The sequence below is a fragment of the Elgaria multicarinata genome, chromosome 3 (genome assembly GCF_023053635.1).
Source record: "Elgaria multicarinata webbii isolate HBS135686 ecotype San Diego chromosome 3, rElgMul1.1.pri, whole genome shotgun sequence".
Lineage (NCBI taxonomy): Eukaryota > Metazoa > Chordata > Lepidosauria > Squamata > Anguidae > Elgaria > Elgaria multicarinata.
Window position 1 is genome coordinate 97556513 of NC_086173.1, and position 22967 is coordinate 97579479.

At 48.0% G+C, this 22967-nt stretch overlaps 1 protein-coding gene across 1 annotated transcript; it reads left to right on the plus strand.

Annotated features, from left to right (window-relative positions):
• Window positions 1–7989: 7989 nt before the first annotated feature.
• On the plus strand, window positions 7990–22938 carry LOC134395408 (uncharacterized). The gene is made up of 13 exons (XM_063121570.1): window positions 7990–7995; window positions 8079–8196; window positions 9517–9695; window positions 10521–10726; window positions 11474–11611; window positions 13150–13333; window positions 15529–15622; window positions 17344–17442; window positions 17658–17748; window positions 19068–19274; window positions 20366–20474; window positions 21447–21543; window positions 22721–22938. The coding sequence occupies exons 1-13, from the start codon at window positions 7990–7992 to the stop codon at window positions 22936–22938; spliced, it is 1746 nt and encodes a 581-aa protein (XP_062977640.1).
• Window positions 22939–22967: the final 29 nt, after the last annotated feature.

A 22967-nucleotide genomic window follows, 5' to 3' on the forward strand; every position in this document is an offset into this window, starting at 1 on the left:
TGTGTATGGAGTGTGTCCTGGACCCAACAGTTGTCACTACTGTTATAAACCATTTCAAAGCAGTAGTGTAGACAACCAGATCCAGTGAAAGGCTATGAGTATGACTGAACACACCTGAATAAGCTGCAGATCCTAGCATGCCATACAAACACAATTGTTACTCCCTACTGGGGATAACACAGGTGGCACAACAGTGAACACTGGAGGAGGGAATTCACTAAGGAGCTTAGTGTGTGTGTGTGTGTGTGTGTGTGTGTGTGTTTATTTGCAAACAGCTTCAGGATTGCCTGTGAAGCCGTATAATTAGTGCTTTCTGCAGTGTGTGTGTGTTTTTAATTGTTAAGAATCTAAAACCAAATTAATCACATACAGCCATAGTTTATGTACAGAATAGCACCCCTGTTTTCTGTCAGGTCTGTCAGTCAGGTGAAGATTCTCAGGTTTTATGGCTTGCAAGAGGCAGTTATGAAAAATCCACTACAGTTATGGCATATTTGTTTCTCGTGGTCATTTATAACAGTCAGTTCCCAATAGTCAACAACAAAAAACAACAATGCTGTGCATCAACAGATTCAAGATATTACTGTTGCTATTTATCTTACCTGGGTGGATGCACTTTTGGACAAAGGCAAGAAGCTAATTGATGGATAGTGCCAAAGCACCAACTGGCTTCATCCATCCATTACAACAAGCACAGGTACCAGGGCCTCATTTCCTTGGAAGAGGCTGTGTGACTACATAGGTTGCATATTAATGTGTGGGTGTCTTCATAAACATGGCATGACTGCAGCCTAAAATGAATGCTGCGACAATGGCGCTTACGCTTTTAGCCCACCTATCCCATGCTTTCCTGTCACATCTGCTGTGCAATCAATGTGCCTTTAACTTGTCACTGAAAGTGCCCACACTTCTAGATCACTTAATGCAAGTGGAGCAAGAAGCAGTGGGAATGGATTCACTAACAAATTTATCTGCATTTTTCAAGGTTTGGACAATGATTGTGGGTGGTTCTTTCCCACTTGGCTGTGTGTTGCATCTATATATAGTACTTCAACAAGCACTTAGTATTCATGCCTGACATTCCAGCAAATGTTTAGGTTACATTCTGCATTCATTTTTAGTACTGCAGCAATCACAGCATATTTTTCATATTTCATGTCTATTATCTTTAGTACTCACTGGGTTGGATCCAGGATCTGCCTTCTGCAAGAGTAAGAGACCTTCCACATTGGAAGGGTCCCACTTGTGTAAGGTCCCTCCGCCCAGATTTTTGGAGATCCCTTTCCTACACATAAACCACTGCTCACCCAGTTCAATAGGGTCTCCTGATTCTCTGAGCAGCATTTGTAGGGGGCTGGAGGGGTTGCTATGGGAAGTCAGGGGAGCGGGAAGTCAACTCCTGCCCTCTTAGTTGATCCAGTTTAAATCTGGATCCAAGTGATATTGCTAACTTGGAAGGTATTTTCCACAGAACATCAGACTATGTGTGTGTGGCTATACATCTCTCCCACCTTCTCAGTATACTTCATACATCGGTTATTGCCTCCAAGAGCACAAGATAGGTCGGTTAAGGTCTTTGCACATGAAGGGACATTTGTGCAGTGATTGTTATGCACAATGACACCAGTTGTGACATCGCTGTTCAATTTCCAGAGAGGGCTCTATGCAGAGCCAGTGGAAGATATGCTGCTGCCTGAGGTGAAGGACAAAATGGCTCCTTTCCCCATTCCACATACAAAAGCTGATCAGACTGGAAGTTAAATCTAACTTCAACACTGAATGGGAGAGCACCCTCCATTGAAGCTGAGGGCAGAGGGCTCCTGTAGGGGGTTCAGGTCAGGCTGTGTGGTCCATTCCTTATCCCTGAAGCAGCTGCTTCAGTCTATCTAATGGTAGGACTAGCCTTGTGTTTGTCTGTTGCAGAAAACACACACACACACACACACACACACTAAAACAAACAAACAAAAAGCAACCCACCCTAAACCCTTTGTTGTAAGGACTGTGCTGTGATTATCCATTTGTTACAAGGGAATCTAGATCAGGGATGGGCAGAAAGTAGATCTTCAGAAGTTTTGGACTTCAACTCCCAGCATTCCTGACCTCTGGCCATGCTGGCAGGGCCCTCTGAGAGTTGAAGTCCAAAACATCTGCAGATCTATCTTCTGCTCACTCCTGATATAGAGGATTGACCCTGATTAACACACCTGTTGTTTGGAAAAGGCATTTCCACAGCATCTGTCGGTGGTGGTGAGAAAATGCAACTTCTCTTGTTTGAAAAGGAAGAGGATATCATTTTAGTGACAACATCAGGGCACCTACTGTATGTTGCCTATGACTTCACAGCGGTTTTGTGAGCGCCAACTTCCTCCCTCTGTTTCTTTTAAAACATAACAGAGGCAATGTGTTCCTTCTTTCTCTAGTATTGAAGTGCATTTACAAAGAAGAGGAAGAGGAGGAGGAGAGGCTATCCCATTTGTAGGATGGCTTCCTCTTCTTCAGCTGCAAGGCTATCCCTTCCTTCTGCTTTTCTGTGGCTGGGGATGGAGACAATCACAGTGTAGTTGCTAGAATGCATATCTCACCAAAGATGGTTAGCAGTGGTTTATTATTTGCACAATGGAAAGCTCAAGAGTGAGCTAAAATGGCTCAGCGTGGTTGACGTCTTGATGTAGATCAGCTACTTCTCACAAACTTTACACATTATTTTGCACAAAAGAAGTCGGGTGCTGAAATGTCAGGATGGAAAAATGGGGGGGTGTCATGTCATTGTCAAGTAGTCTCCCCCACCCCCATCTCTATGTATATAACTTGAAACTAAAGATTCTTATTTAGGGCACAAACCTATTCATGTTTCAATAGAGAGAAAAAGCCCTACAACTCTCAGCATTCCCCAGCCACCTATGCATAGGATTGCAGCCTTAATGACTGCCAGCACTGATGACTAGTTGATGTTCCGATGGCTTGGAATGCAAGTCACACCCAACTTGCCAGCATGGCATCTGAGACCAACTTCCTCCATAAGAGCATATGCCAAGTCATGGAAAAAGAGATGGTTTGAATTGCAGCAGAAAGACTATCTGAATGGTGGGGCTGGTTGCTTTTGTTTGCTTTTTGCTTTTCTTTGCTTTTCTTGCACCCAGCTGGCAAGAAAATAAAAGTTAGGGTGGATTGTTGTTGCTTTTGGGGACTGGTGCAGTTTGAAAGGCTAGCATTGCTTGTCTGGGAACTCTTCTTTCCCTCCGCCCCCGCCCCCATGCATATGTATAAATATACAGATTTGTATTTTGTTTTTGAACTATACATATTCAGCACTTTCTTTTCATTGGGAAACTGAAGGTGTAAAATGCTGCCCAAGAACATCCTGCCTGTGGGGGTGTAAAATCGCTGCAGAGTTCAGTTTACCCAGGGCCACATATGGCCAGCATCCTTAACATTGGTGTTACCCTCCTTGCTACTGTTTTAGAAGGCTTGGGTAACAAGATTTGGCCCCTCTATAAGGGTCCCCCTTGGCCTCTGGATCTCTTTGGCACATCTCTTTATGGTTAAGTTAGGAAAGGAGGACTGGGCTCCTGTATCTTTAACAGTTGCACAGAAAAGGGAATTCAAGCAGGTGTCATTTGTATGGATGTAGCACCTAGTGAAACTCCCTCTTCATCACAACAGTTAAAGCTGCAGAAGCCCTGCCCTCTTCTGCATCTGGTCACTCTAGTATAGCTAGAGTGACCCTACTTAAGCCAAGTGCCTGGACGAGGAAACTAATTTGTTCTCCAGCTCTACGTTGCTTTGTTAAAAGCAAAGGTAGCTATTCTGGCAATAAGAAAACATCCCAAACCCATATTAGTATAACACCTTTATTAGGTCAACTCAAAAGTCACAAAAATGTGCAAGCTTTCAATCCTCTCTCCATCCCCTGCTATTCCCCACCTAACAATCTGCTTTCTTACCACTGATAAAGAGATCTGGAGAGCTCAAAAGCTTGCACATTTTTGTGACCTTTGAGGTATTACTGGAGTAAGCAACTTGTCCGTCCACCCAGATGATTTGGCGTACAACTCCCATCAGCTCTAGCCAGCATAACCAATGGTGAGGGATGATGGGAGTTGTAGGCCAAAACTTCTGGAAGGCCAAAACATCTGGAAGACCACAGATTGTCTACCCGGTATTACACAATTACAGCTTTTGCTTACTTAGGCACTCTGGGCAGATCCACCCATGCTATCCAATGGAAAGACCCCAGGCTTTAAGGAGCAGGAAGTTGCTGTCTTCAAAGCAAAGCAGAGAGAAACATGCTCAAGGCAAACCAAGTGAAGATTCTTAACATGGATTAGTTAAAAAGAGCCAGTACAGTGTAGCCATTACCATGCCAGACTAGGACTGGGGGTGATCTGGGTTCAAATTCCCACACATTGCCTCTCAGCCTAGCCTACCAAACAGGGTTGCGTTCCATAAGAATAAATGTGTGGCGGTGGGGAACCAGGTACACCAACTTGAGCTCCTTGGAGCAAAGGTGGGATGTAAATATAAGCAATTCATTAAGAGTTACTCTTCTGAGCCTGCATTAACTACTCAGCATAGCTGGAATGGTGAAAATGTCCATCTCTTTGTCCACCCAACGTTACGACGCTCCAGAGGAAAGCAGGAACCAGGCTGGTACTGACTTGCACTGAACGGAAAGCACAAAGGCCAAACCTTTGTTAGCCCTACATGGAGCAGCTCTGGATATCATCCACTGTCGGGCGCAGCTGCCACGGTGCTCTGGATTCGCACGACGGCACGAAAATGCGGCAGCCAGACGAGCGAGCCCAGGGATTAGCTCCCGCCCGCCTCCTCTTGCTTTCATTTCCATGGCGACAGGGGCAGGAAGTAAACGAGAAAAATCTGACTTCATCTCCCCAGGCGGCACCGCCTGAGACTCCGGAGAATCTCTTGCTGCGCCCCAAGTCGCCTTGCTGTGCGCGCTCCATATTTGGGCAAGTCTCCGGAGAGAAGTGGGGGTACCGTGGGTGAGTGGGTGGAATCTTGCACGGGCGGTGGCCCGAGCCACCATCTCTTGTTCTCAGGGACCCCGGAAACACGCTGGAGGCAGCCTAAGGAAAGGGTGGGAAATGGTTGTGCTGTAACCCGTCCCCCATTCACCCACCCCCTCCGCCTGAGCACAGGAAGGAGCCATATTATGTAACGAGAAGAGGAGGCAGAGGAGTTGGGTGTCTGCTCATGAGCTCTTTGGGATTACAAAGCTGCTAGTCCCTCAGATCAGTTGCCCAGGTGCATTCATGTATTTTATTGTAGCAAACTGCTGCCTTGTGAGTGCTAATGACCTGAAAGGCAGCCAAGTGTTTTTAAAATAATAAATACATAAGGAGGACAGGGCTCCTCCTGTAGCTTTAAACAATTGGCAGAGAGGAGAAAATATCAGGCGGTGCAACTTTTCTCACCCAGGCAAAAGAGACAAGCTTCATCTGCTGACATTTCTTTCTCTGTACATGTATTAAATGTGCAGGATCCCGGTCCTCCTTTAGGTCTGATCCCCCTAGGGCAGGTACTAGGGGCCTCAGACCCAGGAGCCAAATCCGCCCCACCTGTGGTCCCAATCTGGCCTCTGGGTTTCCCCAAAAGACCCCATCCCCTTCCTCAGGACCCATTTTCTATCCCCCATTCACCATTTATTTTGTGGTTGCCTGACCTTTGAGCAATCCTCTCCCCCCCTCCCTTTCTGAAAGGTTGACATTCTTATTTTAAGGCTTAGTTACTGGTAGTAAAAGCTTTAACCTGCAACATGCTGGCATTTCTTGTATTTCCAGCCCCACAACTTTTGCCTTTGGTCCCATACTCTTTGCCCTCCACCACTGAAATGCCTCACCACGAAGCTCCTTCAGTTTGGCCCCATGCTGAAAAAGGTTCCCCAATGTTGCCCCAATGTGATGGCCACCAATTTGAATGGCTTTAAAAGGGGGTTATACAAATTCCCGAAGAAGGTTATCAGTGGCTGCTAGTCCTGATGCTACCTCCGGTATCAGAGGCAGTAGGCCTAGGAACACCAGTTGCTGGGGAACATGGGTGGGAAGGTGATGTTGCACCCATATCCCGCCTGTAGGTTTCCCATGGGCAGCTGGGCAGCCACTGTGTGAACAGAATGCTGGACTAGATGGGCCCTTGGTCTGATCCAGCCGGGCTCTTCCTACCCCTTCCTACTGTAAGGAATACAGGGCAAGTACTATTTTTAGATGTTTCCAGAGAAAATTGTCAGTAGAAGCTATTAGCATTTACATTGGTTAATTGTTATATTGAATAGAGGAGAAACGGGGGTGGGGGGAACCATGAATGGAATAGGGGGTGAGAGGGCTTCCTCATTCCAGATACAGCCCATTGGATCACTTGGATCTGATGAAGTAGACTCACTTAGGGCAGGGATGCAGAACCTCTTTCAGCCCAAGCTCCAAATTCCATTTCAGAGATGCTCTCGGGGTGGCATTTCAGTGGTGGGCGGGGCTGAAGGCAAGGGGGCGGAGCTAAAGGCATAACTGGTAATGCCAAAACTACAAGAAATGTCAGCTTTTTTGTTTTTTAGCTCAAAGCTCTTACTGCTAGTAACTAAGCCTTAGGAAAGGCATTTCAACCTCTTCGAATGGGGGTAGGGAACTGCATAGGGTGACCATATGAAAAGGAGGACAGGGCTCCTGTATCTTTAACAGTTGTATTGAAAAGGGAATTTCTGCAGGTGTTATTTATATATATGGAGAACCTGGTGAAATTTCCTTTTCATCACAACAGTTAAAGCTGCAAGTGCCCTGCTCTCTTTTGCATCTGGTCACTTTAGTATAGCTCCTGCAGCTTTAACTGTTGTGATGAAGAGGGAATTTCACCAGGTTCTCCATATATACAAATGACACCTGCTGAAATTCCCTTTTCTATGCAACTGTTAAAGATACAGGAGCCCTGTCCTCCTTTTCATATCATCACCCTAGAACTGCACAAAAGGTGTGTGGAGGGGGAAGGGACCATGGGCTTCTGGGGAACCGCAGGAGGGCTGAATTGGGGCCCCGGGTCTGAGTGTCCCCACCCCTGATCTAGTTCATGGAAACATTTGTTAGCTTTTAAGGTGCCACAAGCACTGCTTTTGCTGTTACAGATGAACACAGCCACCCTTTTGAAATGGCTGCTTGCAAAGCAGATTGAAGGGCTTGCCACAACGGCCGGGTGGCGGGGGGGGGGGGGGGAATCCCCATCCAAGCAGCCATCAGAATGTGTGGAGTCTGCCTGGATCCGTTTTTTGTCATGCTGCTGCAGCAGAGCTAGGAAAGCCCCCCTCTGCTGCCTTGCACCTTTGCAATACTTCCCCTTCCTTCAGATCAGGATTGAGTTCTGGGTTCTTCATCTACTGAACATGGGCATTAGATAATACTCCCATGGTTTCCAGGATGATGATGGTGACGATGATCTCTCTTTTCTCATTTGTGGCAGTTTTTCTAGACGGACATGATGGGCTTTGCCAAGTCATGCTACCTTTTACTTATTCAGAAACAACCTGACTATTGAACCTGTTTTAAGTATGACTGCTTTCTGGATGTTGGTGTCGATGTATTTTGGTAGGCCCAGTTTCTGAAGGTTTTCTGTATAGTTTTTTGATGTGATACTGGTGACTGATTTGTATAATGGAATAATTGTGACCTTTTTTTGTGGCCATAGTTATTTAACTTCCATAGCCAGTGCTGTACATATTTTCTCTTTTCCTCTTCCTTTTCTACAACATTTTTTGTCATTAGGTATTGCTATGTTGATGAGGTGTATTATTATTATTATTATTATTATTATTGTTTAGATAAATGACATACCATACTGTTTGTGGAGGAGCACGATGGAAACATTACTGCTATATGACTGCACGCATAAACATTCAGACTGCAGATGGCTAGATGAAGTTTTAAAATATAATTGTTTGCTGTATAGTTATGTGATCTTAAACTAATCTCAACACGTGGCGGGAACATGACGGTTGGTTTCAAAGATCTGAGACTGACAAACTTGGAAAGTGGTCAGAGAGGCAGCCCTCCATTCCCCTGTGTTCTTTTTCTCAGGTTCTAGCCATAGCCATGGCTATGCAAGAGCACCTGCGAGTGAAGGAATGTCACCGCCATGCCATAACGGCTCTTGGCTACCATACGGCTCGACGGGAGTGCCTCACTGGCTTTGAAGGTAAGCCCTAGTTGGAAAGATTCCCAAAGACAAATGCTGAAATCCATATTAGCAGGATCCCTTCATTAGACCAACTCAAAGGTCCCATAAGAACATAAGAAGAACCATGCTGGATCACAACAAGGGTCTGTCTAGTCCTGCATTCTGTTCACACAGTGGCCAACCCGCCCAGGAAACCCACAAACGGGACACGAGTGCATCAGCACCTTCCTGCCTGTGTTCCCTAGCAAATGGTATACATAGGTATACTGCCTCTGATACTGGAGGTTGCACTTAGCCATCAGGACTAGTAGCCATTGAGTAGTAACAAAATACTGTGCTTTTCAGTTCTTCAGAACGAATCCCTAGGCAAGATAGTAAATGAAGCAAAAGGTGAGGTGGGGAGGGGGGAAAGTAGCTGATGTTTAAGTCTGCAGTTGGTTATAGTCTTAAGGAAAGTAGGAGGGGGCTGTACTGCAGACATTTACACTACATGCGACTGTACTGAGATGGTTTCACCTGGGACCCTACCAAGAGTTGCTGGGAAGAAGAAACAAACAAACAATTGTAGATCTCCCATTTTTAAAAAATATACAATTCAGTTGTTTACTCAAAAGTGTTCCATTCTTAGGTGAACCATACAAGTGAACCAAGCTGGCTGGGGGCTGCTAGGAGTTGTAGTCCAACGTATCTGGAGGGCATCAGGTTGGGGAAGGCTGAACTAGACTGCTTTTTTATTGGCAAAGCTGTAGATCCATTCATTCATTCGGTTTATATGCTGCCTTTCCACCAAGAAAATGGTGCTCAAGGTGGCATTCAGATGGTGTGCTAGTTTAAAAAAAAAGTCCATGGAAGCTAAATTGGGTAGTTTTACCAAGTTGTTGGAAGGGATGTACTCTCAGGAAAGGTAAGAGTGGGTTTTGTTTAGTTCTCTCTGTGCAGTACAGCATTAAATGTAATAAACAAACAAATAAATACATTCTACTCCACTTCCAAGCCTGCTTTATACACGTGTACAATTCTTGGACAACTATGTCTCCACTGTATTAGTCACCATTTCCACCCTCAAAGCACAGCACAGTGTCAAATACATGTTTCAATGTATATCAAGAGCCTGCTTTCTGTTCCATCCACATAATTTCAGCATGTGGTCTCATGTCCAAATATTACTTCTGAATGCATGCTTCAGCTCATCAGGGAAATGCCCTCAGTCAAAAAACCTAACGGCCCTTTCCTTGAGAACCTATTTCTAGATACCGAGGGGAAATAATGGACTTCAGGTTCTTCCTGAAATGAGCTCCCAGCCAAACGAGCGGCCTGTCACTCTTTTTGCTCTGATAGATGGAGTGATCAAATGGTGGGACACGGAGAGCGGGCGCCTGTCCCTGCGCACCAAAGAGCATGCTGGCTGGGTCACCCACTTCCTGTCGTGGTCACAGGCACGGCTCCTCTTCTCTGCTTCCAATGACAGCTCTGTGCTTGTGTGGGCTGCAGGTGGCACTGTGCTTGACCGTCTCCTGGTAAGAATCCCACTTAATTACATTCCGGGGGTCAGAGGCGAAGAAGAAGAAGAAGAAGAAGAAGAAGAAGAAGAAGAAGAGACATAACATTTTTCTGAAACTGTATGTCATTGATCACACGTGCTAGAGCAGCCTTCTCCAACTCCCAGCATCCCCAGCTAGCATTGCTGGCTGGAAATGTGCTAGGAGTTGCAGTCCAACATATATAGAGGGCAACAGCAGGTTGGGGAAGGCTGTTGTGGATTGAGCATGCTGGGCAGTTGCTTTTCAAGGAGCTCTCAAGCCACCAAGGAGCACACTTGGGATATCTGAGCACTACAATTCCACCTTAGGCAGAGATCTGCCCTGCCGGGATTCTTGATGCCTCCATTAACTCAGTGGCTCAAGGTTGCCAGGATATGAGGAGCATGTCCTTGTCAGTATTCCGTATAAATATAATGTTTGACCCTGAAGGGTGCAGTGGGATATTCTTTCTGTAAGACATGACTAGATTTAGCTGTCCTTTGGGCTTCAAGTGCCCTGCTGATCAGGGTTTGACAACTATCGAGCTCTTCCAATAGAGTCTTGCAGGGCAACTGCTAGATCAACCTTCCCCAACCTGGTGCCCTCTGGATGTTTTGGACTTCAGCTTATATCAGTCCCAGGAGTGTGGCCAACGGTCAGAAATTTTGGGAGTTGTAGTCCAAAATGTCAGGGGGGCACCAGGGAGCATAAGACTGGGATAGATCATGCAGCAGCGATGGTGTCTTCCGTCCGGTCCCTCAATCCCTCTCTTTTGTGTGCATTCTTCCTGTGTCCAACCAGGCCCTTTTTTCCCCACTCCAGCTGGGCTACCCTATCTTCACCTTGGCAATCAGCCTGGCTCGGCATCTCCTGCTTTGTGGCAGCAAGGGACGCCTGATGGCTTTCCCCTTGGATGAAAAGAGAGACTCTGGGCACACGGTCAACATGAGCCAGGGCTTTTCTGAGCAGACCCACACGGACATCGTGTCCTGCATTGCCTGTCTAGACAACCAAATATACACCACAGGGTGAGTTAGGACATGGGCAGGGCCGGCGTCAAGGGTAGGCATGTTTGGGTGCCTGCCGAGGGCCCCCACCCCAGCAGGGGCCTACTGTCGAGGACCCCTGGCCTTGCTCCCCCTCTTCACCATTGCAACCTGCTTGTTTGTCTGCCTCTCGCTCTGTCCTGAACAACAGTGGCACTGGGAAGGAGGAGCAGGAGATGTTGCTGCCTGCTTACTCACTGGCTCTCTGCCTGTCATGCAAGCAAGTGGCCATAATGATGAGCAGAGGTGGTGAGAAGTTAGACCGGCTGAGGGAGGAGCCCCGGGGAGGGTGTCTTGCCCAAAGGCCCTCTAAAATCTAGAGACGGCACTGGAGGTGTGTCTGAAGAACTGGCTCCGTGTGCAGGCAGATGGCTCAGAATACAGGCCCTCTGGGATGCCAGTGGGGGTGGCTGCCCTTGGCTAGACACTCCCTGATGTGAGAATCTGCCATCTTACATCACTCATATCATGCCGAGCCTGATCAAACGGACCCTGAACAGTCGTGGCAGGGAATGGGAGGGTGTGTGGCAACGTGACAGTAATGTGGCTACTGGATGACTGTGAAGGATAATGGAGTGAGTCATATAATTTCCCTGAGAGTCGAAGGAGGGAAGCCACATGTTTCCTAGGCAATGGAAGCTCTCTCTTAACTTCTGGGGCTGCCACTGGGAGGTTCCACTGAGGTCAGCTCCCACCTTCAGTAGATCGACTCTCCGTGCCCCTTTCCAGGTATGACAAGAGGCTGCTGATCTTTGACACCTATCAGAGTCCAGGGAAGAAGGGCTTGACAACCAAGCACTGTGTCTCCCGTGCCCACAATGCAGCCATCACCCAGCTGTTGTTGGTGCGCCAGCAGGAAACCACAAGGTACAAGCTCAGCATAGGACAGGGGACAGAGAGGCTAGATGGGATCGGGAAGAGGATGCTGTTCTCCTGCAAGCCCTACCACTGTCTAATTAGCTGGCCTTCCCCCCCTAACCCCATGCCAAAAGTCAGTCTGGTGTTGCATTTGCATTGCAGCTTCCCACCCTGCTCTCATGACCACTACAGGCAAAGCGTGGGAAGTGGGCAAAGTCTGTATAGGTTTTCCCTTTGTTCACATGAAAACGGTCCCGACTGCATGGCCCGTATTGGTCCTGCACCATGTTGTGGATGGATGGGGGACAAGTGTGAGCGGAGGTGCTCACTTGTCCTCATGCAGACTGTGAGGGATCAGATGTGTATTCAACACACATGTAGCCCCTTTAAAAGAGCTCTGCGGATAGATTCACATGGGGAGCACAATTTTTCTCCTGCTCCTCCCCACCCCCTCCTGTATGGTTTGTTTTTGCATATTACAGTTTCCTTCCCTTCCTGAAAAGTTGACACAAAGAGGGGGAAGGGACAGGTAGAAGGAAATGCCCTTTTCTCTCAATGGATTTTGTCATAAGGGTTGGGCTGTAACAAATATAGAGCAAGAGGGTTTTGGAAGGGCAGTGTTGTTTACTGCAAAGAGGAAGAGGAAGCTGCAGGTTTTAAATGGAACTGCTGCTGGGGAGGGAGCAGATTTGAGTGTATTAGGGTGGGGTGGGGGTATAAAACGACACCCTTTGATGCAGAAAAGGATGAGAGCAGTGGAGGCTGGTGGCTCCGATGTCAGTGGGGCAGTGGAGCCACTCTGGGTTTCAGTCATAACCAGTCAGAACACTAAAGAGAGAGAGCGCCAGTGTGGTGTAGTGGCTAAAGTATTGGACTGGGAATCAGAAGATCCAGGTTCTAGTCCCCATTCAGCCATGGAAACCCACTGGGTGACTTTGGGCCAGTCACAAACTCTCAGCCCATCCTACCTCACAGGGTTGTTGTTGTGAGGATAAAATGGAGAGGAGGAGGATTATGTATGCCATGTTGGGTTCCTTGGAGGGAAAAAGGTGGGATATAAATGCAATAAATAAATAAATAAATAAATAAATAAATAAGCAAGCTATCTAAGCACCTTGGCTAGTTCCTTTAGAGTTCTGGCTGAAAGTTGGCGCAGATTCACCACCCCAATAACATCAGAGCCACCACCCTCCACTGGATGAGAGACTCCCTTCGGTTTTCAGTGATGCACTGGAAATCCAGGGTGCTTCCAGATGGAGGGTTCTTAGCACTAAGGCATTGTACAGCTGCTCTGTCTTTTTCCCTCTTAACTGATTTTTTTCTGGTAAGATAAAAGGCGGAAGAAGCACAGGAGGGCTACAAATAGAATATGGCAACGTTGTCTGCACCTCCCATAAAATGAGGAGGTGTCATTGCACAGTAAAAGTGCCATCTGGAAGCACCCACAGGATTGGGTGTAGGGCATAAAGTCGTAGCTTGGGAAACCCAAAGGCATCCTTGGCCCGCCACCTCACTGCCGTTTCCTGCTTCCCTGATCTCTTCTGCAGGGTGCTCACGGGCTCTTTTGACCAGACAGTTGGCATCTGGTCCCAGGATGGGCAGCTGATCCAGCGTCTTGGCCCCTTCACTGGAAACATTACTGGACTGTGCTATGTGGCATCCGTTGGCGTCGTCTGGATCACCAGCGGCACATCCCAACCTACCCTCTATGAGCCCCAGTCTGGGGAAATAGTGAGTGACACAAAGTGGCGTTTCCTTTCATCCACAAGGAGGGCTCCCCTCCTCCCCTCTGCTGTAGGGAGCAATGGACTTCCTCTTGTACGAAGCCCTCTGCTGGCAATGTTTGGGCATTGCAGCTCCTTCAACAAGCACAGGAAAAAAAAGAGGAAAGGTGGAAAGGGCCTTCGTGTGTGTTTTTAAATTTTATATATAAAGAAGGGTATGCTGGATTTTCTTTTCTTTCCTGTCTTTGTGTGTTGTGGACAAGATAACCAACTTCCACAGTAGTTTGCATCTCTATTTCTTTCTATGTGTGTGGACACACACATGTATATGTGTACACACACACACTCACACAGTCACACACAGTCACACATGGAGACTGTGGGCCTGTTCAGACAACCCAGTAAGCCTTGGTTAGGCCACTAACCCTTCTGCAGCAAATGGTTAGTGAGTGTGTTTAAACCATGATTATGTAGCCACCACAGTTAGGATCGGTTCATTTCACAAGACCCGCTAAGCCATTCTGTTTAGCTCAAAATGCTTAGGCACCGTGGCTTGGAGTGTCACCTGAACAGGGTCTATAAAAACTAGCCCTGACCAGTTAGGTTTCAACAGAGTCACAACCTTAGTGGAGAACAGTAGACGCTGAAGGGCTGCTCATGTTGTGTGAACGGTTCTCAAATTTTTTGCCGAGAAGATTCACACGCAGAATCCTGTTGCTCGCCCAGTTTATTCATTAAGCAGAATCAAGTGGCGGTTCTTTCCATGGAACTGTACCACTGCAGGCGGGATTGCTGCATGGGCCGTATTCAGGCATGCAGTCTCCCACTTACAGCAACCTGAAACAGGACAGTCTAGGGAAGCTTTGCCACTTGATTGGACAGGATGTTTACACATTAATGGGCCTGGAAGCTGAAATGTTTGAGCCCTGTCATGCTGCGCTGGCTCCGACTTGGTTGCCTAGTGATCCATGCATGACATGCTTTGAATTATTGCTGGGCACTAACTAAGGATGCTTGGGCATCAATGTCTTATGAGGGGAGGAATCAAAGCACAATGACAAAGTATATGTTTCACAAGCAAGAGGTCTCATGTTCACTCCCTTGGGTTTCCAGTGAAAAGGATCTCAGGAAGCAGATGGATGAGATCTCCACCCCGAGACCCTACCAGACAGAGTAGACCTAGGATAGGCAAAGTGGGGCCCTCCAGATGTGGGACTACAATCCCATCAACCACATCCAGTATGGACAATGGTCAGGAATTATGGAGATGATAGCCCCAAATATCTGGAAGGCACCAGGTTGCTGAGCCCTGGAGTTGACAATAATGGTACAGGGCAGCCTCCTCTGCTCCTATAAAGGCCAACGATTCTCTAGGATGGCCTTATTTATTTATTTATTTATTTATTATTTATTACCATGTTGGCCAGGGCTGATGGGAGTTGCAATCCAACACATCTGGAGGGCAGCAGATTGGGAGAAGCTGTTCCAGGATGATTTTTCCCCCTTGAGGAATTGCCCGACCTTAGTCAATCTTAACTGCTAGAAAAATCCCTTGAATGCATTTCTTAACGCCATATGAAAAATTGTCTTTGCTAAAGAGAGAGCTCTTCGATGGACCATATTTCTTGTAACAAACTACTCCTCCTTTGCAGCCCAGACCCATTTTGCCTGATTGATGGCATGATACAGATGACTTAAAGAGTATACACAACCGTTTTATATGAAAAATTACTCTGATCCTCTCTCAAATGCCAGGCAGCAGATATAATTGAGATTAAATTCTGTCTCTCCTGAAGTCATTTCCTTAGCTGTTGTATCCTCCTATTTAGGGGGACTCTTCAACAATATGTTTTCCATTTTCTGTTTTCATGCGGTGGATGCTTCAAAGGCTGCTAGGGCCACAAACAGTGTATTCCTGGATTTCTAGACTCTACCAAAACATATTCAGAGATGACATTTCTTTGTAGCTGTTAGTAATTCCAGAACCAAAAGTGTTGCTGAACTTTCAGTGACTTTGCTGAATGGCTGGGAACCACATGGTGACAACAGCATTTCACAGTCCCCTCATGAGTTCATCTTTTCATTTGATCTTTTTCTGGCTCCCCAGTAACGACAGCTCTTATGTACAATTCTGCATGGTAGGGAAGGAATAAAGAGAGATGGGTCTTTAAATGGCCACCTCCTGTGCCCATCTGTTTCCAGGTTTCGCCGTTCATATCCACTTTCCAGGGCAGTCAGAAGGATGGGCCTGTTCTCCAGCAGCTCTTCAGCCTGCCAGACTCAAGGCATGTGATCGGTGAGTATCCCCAGATAGAGCACTGGAGCCTCCCTCAGCATCTGCAGTACAAGTATCCTCACCTGGTCTCCCAATCACCTATGCGTGGATTCTGCATTCACCATCCTTCCTTATCTGTAGATCAGGGGTGAAAGGGGGAGCGGTCTAATCTAGCCTACAGAGGTTCCCCATCTGGCCTGGGGAGGCTTGGATGTCCTTCAGGGGGTCCTCCTCTCCCCAAGATCTTCCTCCGCACAGCCCTCCTCCTGGCCTGGAAGTTACCAGGCCTTCGGGAGGAGGCAAGAGTATGAATCCTCTTATTATAACCAGGGTATGCCCTTCATTTAGCAAGCCACTCCCGCTCCTGGTGCTTGCAGGTGCCTCATGGGGGAGACAAAAAGCTTCTCAACATTTGGAAAAAAATTGTGTTGCCTTGCTGTGGCTTTCTGCATCCACTCTCTTTCTGGGATGTGTTCGGCCACATGGTTTGAAATTGAATACTTCCTCAGTCCGCTTGCTCCATATTCTCAATTCACTTCAGTGAGACACCGCCATCTAGTGATGTAATGGTGCGATTTCCTGGATATTCCCACATTATCTCTGGGGTTTTTAAGCCTGCAGTTTCCAGGAGATGACACAGGAGGAGCCCTGGATTCTGCCAAGGTAATAAACCCGCAACCTTCCGTGAGTGGCTAAACACTATAAATCGCTCGTTTAGAGGAGCTCGCAGGATGAGCAAAGCACCAGCTGGGACACAATGATGTCAAAGGCTGTGACCCAGCCCCTGATGCCACCAGCAAGGCTCTGCCCCCTGACATCATCCAACCTGGAGGGGCTTGGAAAGGGGGGCAGTCTGGCCCCTGGCCTGGAGGGAATATTGTTCCCCACCCCAGCTGTAGATCACATTCTTTGATGTAGCTTGGAGAAAATAAGCCCAATGGAAGAGATTTGCACAAGCTCATGTGAGGGTAGGCATCCTGGTGCCCTCCAGTTGCTTTGGACTACAACTCCCATCAGCCCCAGCCAGCAAGGCCATTGGTCAGGGATTGTGGGGGTTGTAATCTTAAACATTTCAAGGTCTGGTTTCAAATCACCACTCAGCCATTAAGCTTGCTGGGTGACCTTGGGCCATTCACGATCTCTCAGCTTGGCCTACCTCACAGGCAATGGAGGCTGGTGGCTCCAATATCAGTGAGGTGGTGAATCTGCTCCAGGTTTCAGTCATAACTCTGTGCCTTGACTAGAGTTCTGATGTAAATCCAGAGCAGATTCTACCCCACTGATATCGGAGCCACCAGCCTCCCCTGCTCACACGGTTGTGAGGATAATACGGAGAGACAGAACTATGTATGCTGCTCAGAGCTCCTTGGAGGAAAGGCATGATATAAATGTAATTATTTGATGTAATTAACCCATTGAATGATGCAGGCCCAGAATGATGCGAAGTTTTACACTTCGGAGGAACTAGAGCTCTCTCAGTTTGGCACATACACGAACTCCCACCACTGTCTCACCTTTATATCCAGATGTGTAGCAATTCCTGCTTTGCACAAACAGGAGGAGCAGATGCACTCTTTTCTACGTTCACACAGTGGGATTTCCAGTCTCGCCGTTCATCCTCCTCAGAAATCTTATAAGGCTCAGTGGATGGCAAGAGCTTTCAGAATAATCCAAGTAATCTTTAAGTAACCCAAAGGGTTTATTGCAGGCAGCGCATGCAGGACATTCCCTTCTCCTTTCAGGCACAGCAAAGCCACAGCAAGTGCTGGTCTGGCGCTACAGTGAGTTGGGCTGCCTGACAGTGCTGCCTTGCAGACGCCCCCTCGAATGCCTCGCCTACGGTAAGTGGCCAAGCTTGTGTGTCACTCTGCCCCAGCTCCAGTCCAGCTCCGGGATGTTGTCATTCAAAGCCAAGGGCGCCTGACCTGGCCAGGCCAAGCCAGCTACTGGTTGGGCTTAAACTTTACTTTCTGTGTCCAGCGATAATCCCTTTTGTCTGGTTTCCCCAAGCCCAAGCCACCTCTGGTTGACATTCTGAATGTATCTCCACCACTAGCCAAGAAGGAGCCCATTTTGCTCTTCAGCGGAGACAGCAGTGGGATGTTGCAGAAATGGGAAAGGAGCTACATCTCTCCCTTCATCTACAGGTAAGCTTTCCTCCCTACAGTCCAGAAAGAGTTGCCGGGCCCAGGTGCGTGACATGGGGTCCAAGAAGTCCCTGGTACAAGGAAAAGCCATGGGCAGAGGCCAGCCTGAGAGTTTAGAAGGAGAGGCAACACAGCCCTTGGCATGTGAGACATTGTAGCTGACAAGCACCCAAGTAAAAGGCCCTGGGTGGCTTCCAGAATTATGGAGGAACTTAAGTATTAAGCATGCTGCCCTTCATTTGATCCTTAGGATGACTGTGCCATTAGCCTGGGACACTTGCCCTTGGCAGGGGTGCAACGTTGTAGGAGTGCTATCATCTAGGAGGAGCCTCCCATTTCTCACAAGAGCAGGGATGGGGAGCTTGCGGCCCGCATGCTGAATCCGGCACCCAGGCCTCCCCATGCAGCCTTTGGTGTTTCATACAAGGCCCTGCCCCCTCTGAGGGGATAGGAGAGGAGACAGGAGAGGCAACTGCGCTGACGGCGCAGTCTGTTTCTCTCCGCCTTTTCCTTTCCCGGTTGGGTAAAGTGAGGCCAGAACAAAGCTGGCTCCCCAACTGAGGTGCCATCTGGAGGACCAGTGACTAGGACTCTTGTGACTAGAGTTTCTGAAATGTCACTTCTCCAGCACCTGCTCTCAAGGCTGGCCCTATCATTAGGCAGAAGGAAGCAATTACCTCAGACAGCAGATGCTGGGAGGTGGCAGCAAGGAGTTGGAGGAGAGACCTGTGCGCCGTGCAGCCTGCTCTGTTCCCCCTGAGTTAGCCTGCTGCCTTCAGGTGCAGTGGAGGATGCTGCCTCATCCTGAGTGCTGAAGACAGGTTAATCAGCCAGCCCAGGTGGCTTTTGAACATGGCCTGGGTGCCATCTTTTTCTTCACCCCAGGCAGCAAAATATCTTGGGTTGGCCCTGCCCATCTTGTTCAGTAGTGCTATGCAAACACTGACCCTGTTCAGATGACACGCTAAGCCATGGTTTGGCCGCTAACACTTTTGCAGCAAATGGTTTGCGAGCATGTTTAAACCGTGTTGATGTCGGAATGGTTCACATGAAATGCTAAGTTATGGTTCACATGACATGCTAAGCCATAATGTTCAACTCAAAATGCTTAACTGTTGTGGCTTAGCATGTCACCTGAACAGGGTCACTGGGTGCTTGCAAACGAGTAATGATCTCCGCCTGTCCTAGGGACCTTTGCTATCATCCCCCAGCCCTCTCTGCCTCTTCCGGTCATTAGGCCAGACCAACCCCCTACTTTGTCCAGTCCACAGCAATGGCTCTATGACACACCCACCCCGGTGTGTCCCTGTTTCATTCAGCAGGGAGTCCTTTCGTGTAAGCAACGGCCAACTTCAGTGGCGAGGCCCCTTGGCACAGCAGCGGGAGAAGAACTGCATGGAGGAGCTACGACCTCGCCCAGATTCCCCCCGGAAATGGGCAAAGGCCTCTGGTGGGCACCCAAGTGGCTACACCAGGCTCCAGCGCACAGCCAGAGTCACACCAAAGAACAGCGTAGGCTTCACAAGGTAATGGCCAAAGTACGCTCTCTGGGAGCATGTCTTACCATAACAGAGAGGCTGCTGTGTCAGTCATCCTGAAGAGATCAAGTCACTTCTGTTTCTTCCTCAGGACTCCATTTGCTTCACAGGTTGGTGCTCCCTGGGGCCATTCTTCCCTTCCTCCTGCCACACGGATCCGCAAAGGGGCAGTGATTGGAGCCCAATTTGGGCACAGGCACTAGACCAGGGATATTGAACTGCTTTCATCCTGAGGGCTGAACTCCATTTCAGAGAAGCTCTTGGGGGCCGCGTTCCAGAGGTGGGAGGGGCCAGTGGCAAAAAGAGGCGGAGTCAAAACGTCAAACGTTCCAGCATATTTTAGTGTAAAGCTCTCACTGCCTGTAACTAAGGCTTAGGGGTGGCACTTTTAAAATGGGTGTAGGGTGACCATATGAAAAGGAGGACAGGGCTCTTGTATCTTTAACAGTTGTATTGAGAAGGAAATTTCAGCAGGTGTCATTTGTATATATGGGGAACCTGGGGAAATTTCCTCTTCATCACAACAGTTAAAGCTGCAGGAGCTCTACTGCAGCTATACTGTGACCAGATTTAAAAGAGGGCAAGGCACCTGCAGCTTTAACTGTGGTGATGAAGAGGAAATTTCACCAGGTTCTCCATATATACAAATGACACCTGCTGAAAATCCCTTTTCAATACAACTGTTAAAGATACAGGAGCCCTGTCCTCCTTTTCATATGGTCACCCTAAATGGGTGGAAATGTGCAAAAGCAAGGAAATAATCAGCAGACAGGGGGAAGCGGGTGGGCCTAGGGGAAGGAGCATGGCCATTTGGGGAACCCTGGAGGACTGGATGAGCTGACTTTGCCCCCCAGTAGGCCGTGCATGCAGACTCCTACCAAGGCTTGGTACTCAGAACTGCCACATTTGCCAAGAGAGCTGAAATGGCAGGGAGTCCAGTGGCTACCTTCTCCAAGCTGGCCAGAACGGAGCAGAAATGGGCAGGGAAGATGGGGCTTTGGGTGTGTTTGTTGTGAACCAAGGGCTGATGGTGCAAGGAGGGCTACTACCTCTGTAACGAAGTCCCGGGCCTTTGCCAGGGCCCTTTTTGCTGAACAGCTAGACATTCTGGTGGTGTCTGCGACTGACGGGAACATTTATATCTGGGAATTTGAGAACTTGGTTCCAGGCGCTGAATTCCCTGTCCAGGTGAGAGCAAAGCCCTACCCCAGCCTTCTTCCCATCCCAGTCCCAATCCTCTAGAACAGAGAGGCACAACTGAACTAAATGGTGCACCACAATGAAACTAGTTTAACCACCATGGTTGAAGGGAGGGAGGCAGAACTCACTTCTGTGTGGTAGGTAATCTGCAGGGAAGGAATGACTTCTGCCCTCCAAGACAGGAAAGCTACATCAGGCGACCACATAGCTTTAAGAAGCAACTAAGACAGGGGTAGCCCACTCTAAACGATGGTGTGGTGAGCAAAACAGCATGAATTTCTGTCCCATTTTCAGCCCAGGGCACAGGTTTGGGCACAGATAATCTCTGTTCCACCACTGGTAACCTCGATTTACGAAAGAAAAGCAGAGGCTGATATTTATCCTAGAGGAAGGCACAGACCGTGGTGCAGGACACAGGTGTTTTCATTCTTACCAGTGGGTGAACCAGGATGAAAATTTGTGGACTTCCACTCATCCTTGGGTATGTAGCAGAAAGATATCCCAGTCACCTAGAAAAGGCAGACTGGCAGCTTTATGTGAGAAACAACTGAATTAAAAGGTTCATTAGATTGAAACTATTTTAACTGCCACAGCTGCTCCCAAATATATTTTTCCTGGGTACTGCAGGGAGTTGTTTTTTTCAGAGATGCTGAAAATTCTCGGGGTCTTAGCTTCTCCAGTGAACTACTGTTCCCATGGTTCCTTGGTTGGCAGCCAAACAGGTGTTTTTGGAAGTTTATTTGATCATTTACAGCTACAGCATGTCATCCTTTCCCAACCTGGTGCCTTCATGTTGGGCAACAAAGCCCACCATTCATGCAGGCTGGGGATGATGGGAGTTGTAGTCTAGAGAGTGGGGACGGCTAGTGCATAATAGGAAATTCCTGCAGATACTAGGCTTATTGCAGGAGTGTCAGGAGGCTCCCTTAACTGTTGGATCATTTTTCTCCCATGCTGTAGCAATGCTCACCTCCATTGGACCAAGGCTCTAGAATGCTAGCAGTGACCGGTGTCCAAGAGGAGAAGGCCCCGGACCCCTCAAGCTGTTCTGTAGCAGGTGAAGAAAGGGTTCTGGAGTGGGATTCGAGGGAAGGGCAGATGAGGTGCCGTCTCAGAGGTGCACAAAAATTAACAGCCTGACACTTTTCAAAGCTATTCTTCTTCAGAGGCACTTAGATGGACAACCCTGTCCTTGTCAGGACTGGGAGGTGGAGAACAGTCTGAGGTGACCCAGGAGTCATGGGACAAACCAGTTGTCAGGGCCGAAGAGGAAAGCAGAACTGAGGGACAAACCAGGTGGCAGAGCCAAAGAGCAACTGAAATATTGGAATAGGCCAGAGCTCAGGACGACCATGTTGTTCAAATAAGGCTCAGCTGGAACAGGAAGCCCTATTTCTCATTGATAGATTGATTGATTAAAGGAAGTTAAAGGAAGCCAGATTCCGGCTGGACATCAGGAAAAACTTCCTGACTGTTAGAGCAGTGCGACGGTGGAATCAGTTAGCTAGGGAGGTTGTGGGCTCTCCCACACTAGAGGCCTTCAAGAGGCAGCTGGACAACCATCTGTCAGGGATGCTTTAGGGTGGATTCCTGCATTAAGCAGGGGGTTGGACTAGATGGCCTTGTAGGCCCCTTCCAACTCTGCTATTCTATGATTCTATGATTCTATGATTGATTGATTAGCTACCCTATTCTCTAAGCTCTCAGGGGGACATACATGATAAAACCAATGACATCACTTAAAATCAAAAAAGAAAGCAGCCATGATACTGCTGTCCGAAAGGATGCAATGGCAAGCCTGGGTGGGCAGAGTCAGCCTAGGGCCTGAAGGTTCTTCACTGAGGAGATTCCACTTGCTGTTCAGTGGCTCACCACAGGCCACCACACGGGGCTGCTGACCACAGATCCTGTCAGCTGCTCCTGTCAGTCCCATGCATGGTCTAGGTCACCGTGTTTTGTCCATCTAAGTGCTTCTGAAAAGTACCTTCAAAACATGTCGGGCCATTAAATGTTTTTTCCCTTTGAGACTCCATCTTTCCTCCCACTGCTCTGGTATTGGAACCTTCCCTCTTTTTTTTAGGACCAAGCAGGCTGATGTTGTCAAGCATGGTATACTGTGATTAAAAATAATATTTATTAGGTACATCTTGGGGGAGCCTCCGGGGTGTTTACGGAGATTCCCCCCTTTTTTCCTTTTTCTGGCCTGCCTCTCATGCCAGTATTACCTTAAACAGGCTTGACCTGCAGAACAGTTCTATGTGGGCATACAGGCATGGTGACGGCACTTACCTTGGCAGGCAATGACACCAGCACCTACTTCCCCTACCTGGTAAGTAAACAAGAGAACAGGTTTGGGGGAGATCATATAGGGATCTTACAAATCAACCCAAAAAGAAGACAGAAGAGGTCACTAGTTTGCATTAAATTTGCATATGATAATATAATTCTATGAGACAGCACCTCTTCTGTTGGTGGGCAACA

Coding starts and splice junctions, on each gene's coding strand:
- LOC134395408 (XM_063121570.1), top strand. Junction 8,197..9,516: donor GTGCCTCACTGGCTTTGAAG/GTAAGCCCTAGT, acceptor TTGCTCTGATAG/ATGGAGTGATCAAATGGTGG. Junction 19,275..20,365: donor AACAGCGTAGGCTTCACAAG/GTAATGGCCAAA, acceptor GGCCTTTGCCAG/GGCCCTTTTTGCTGAACAGC.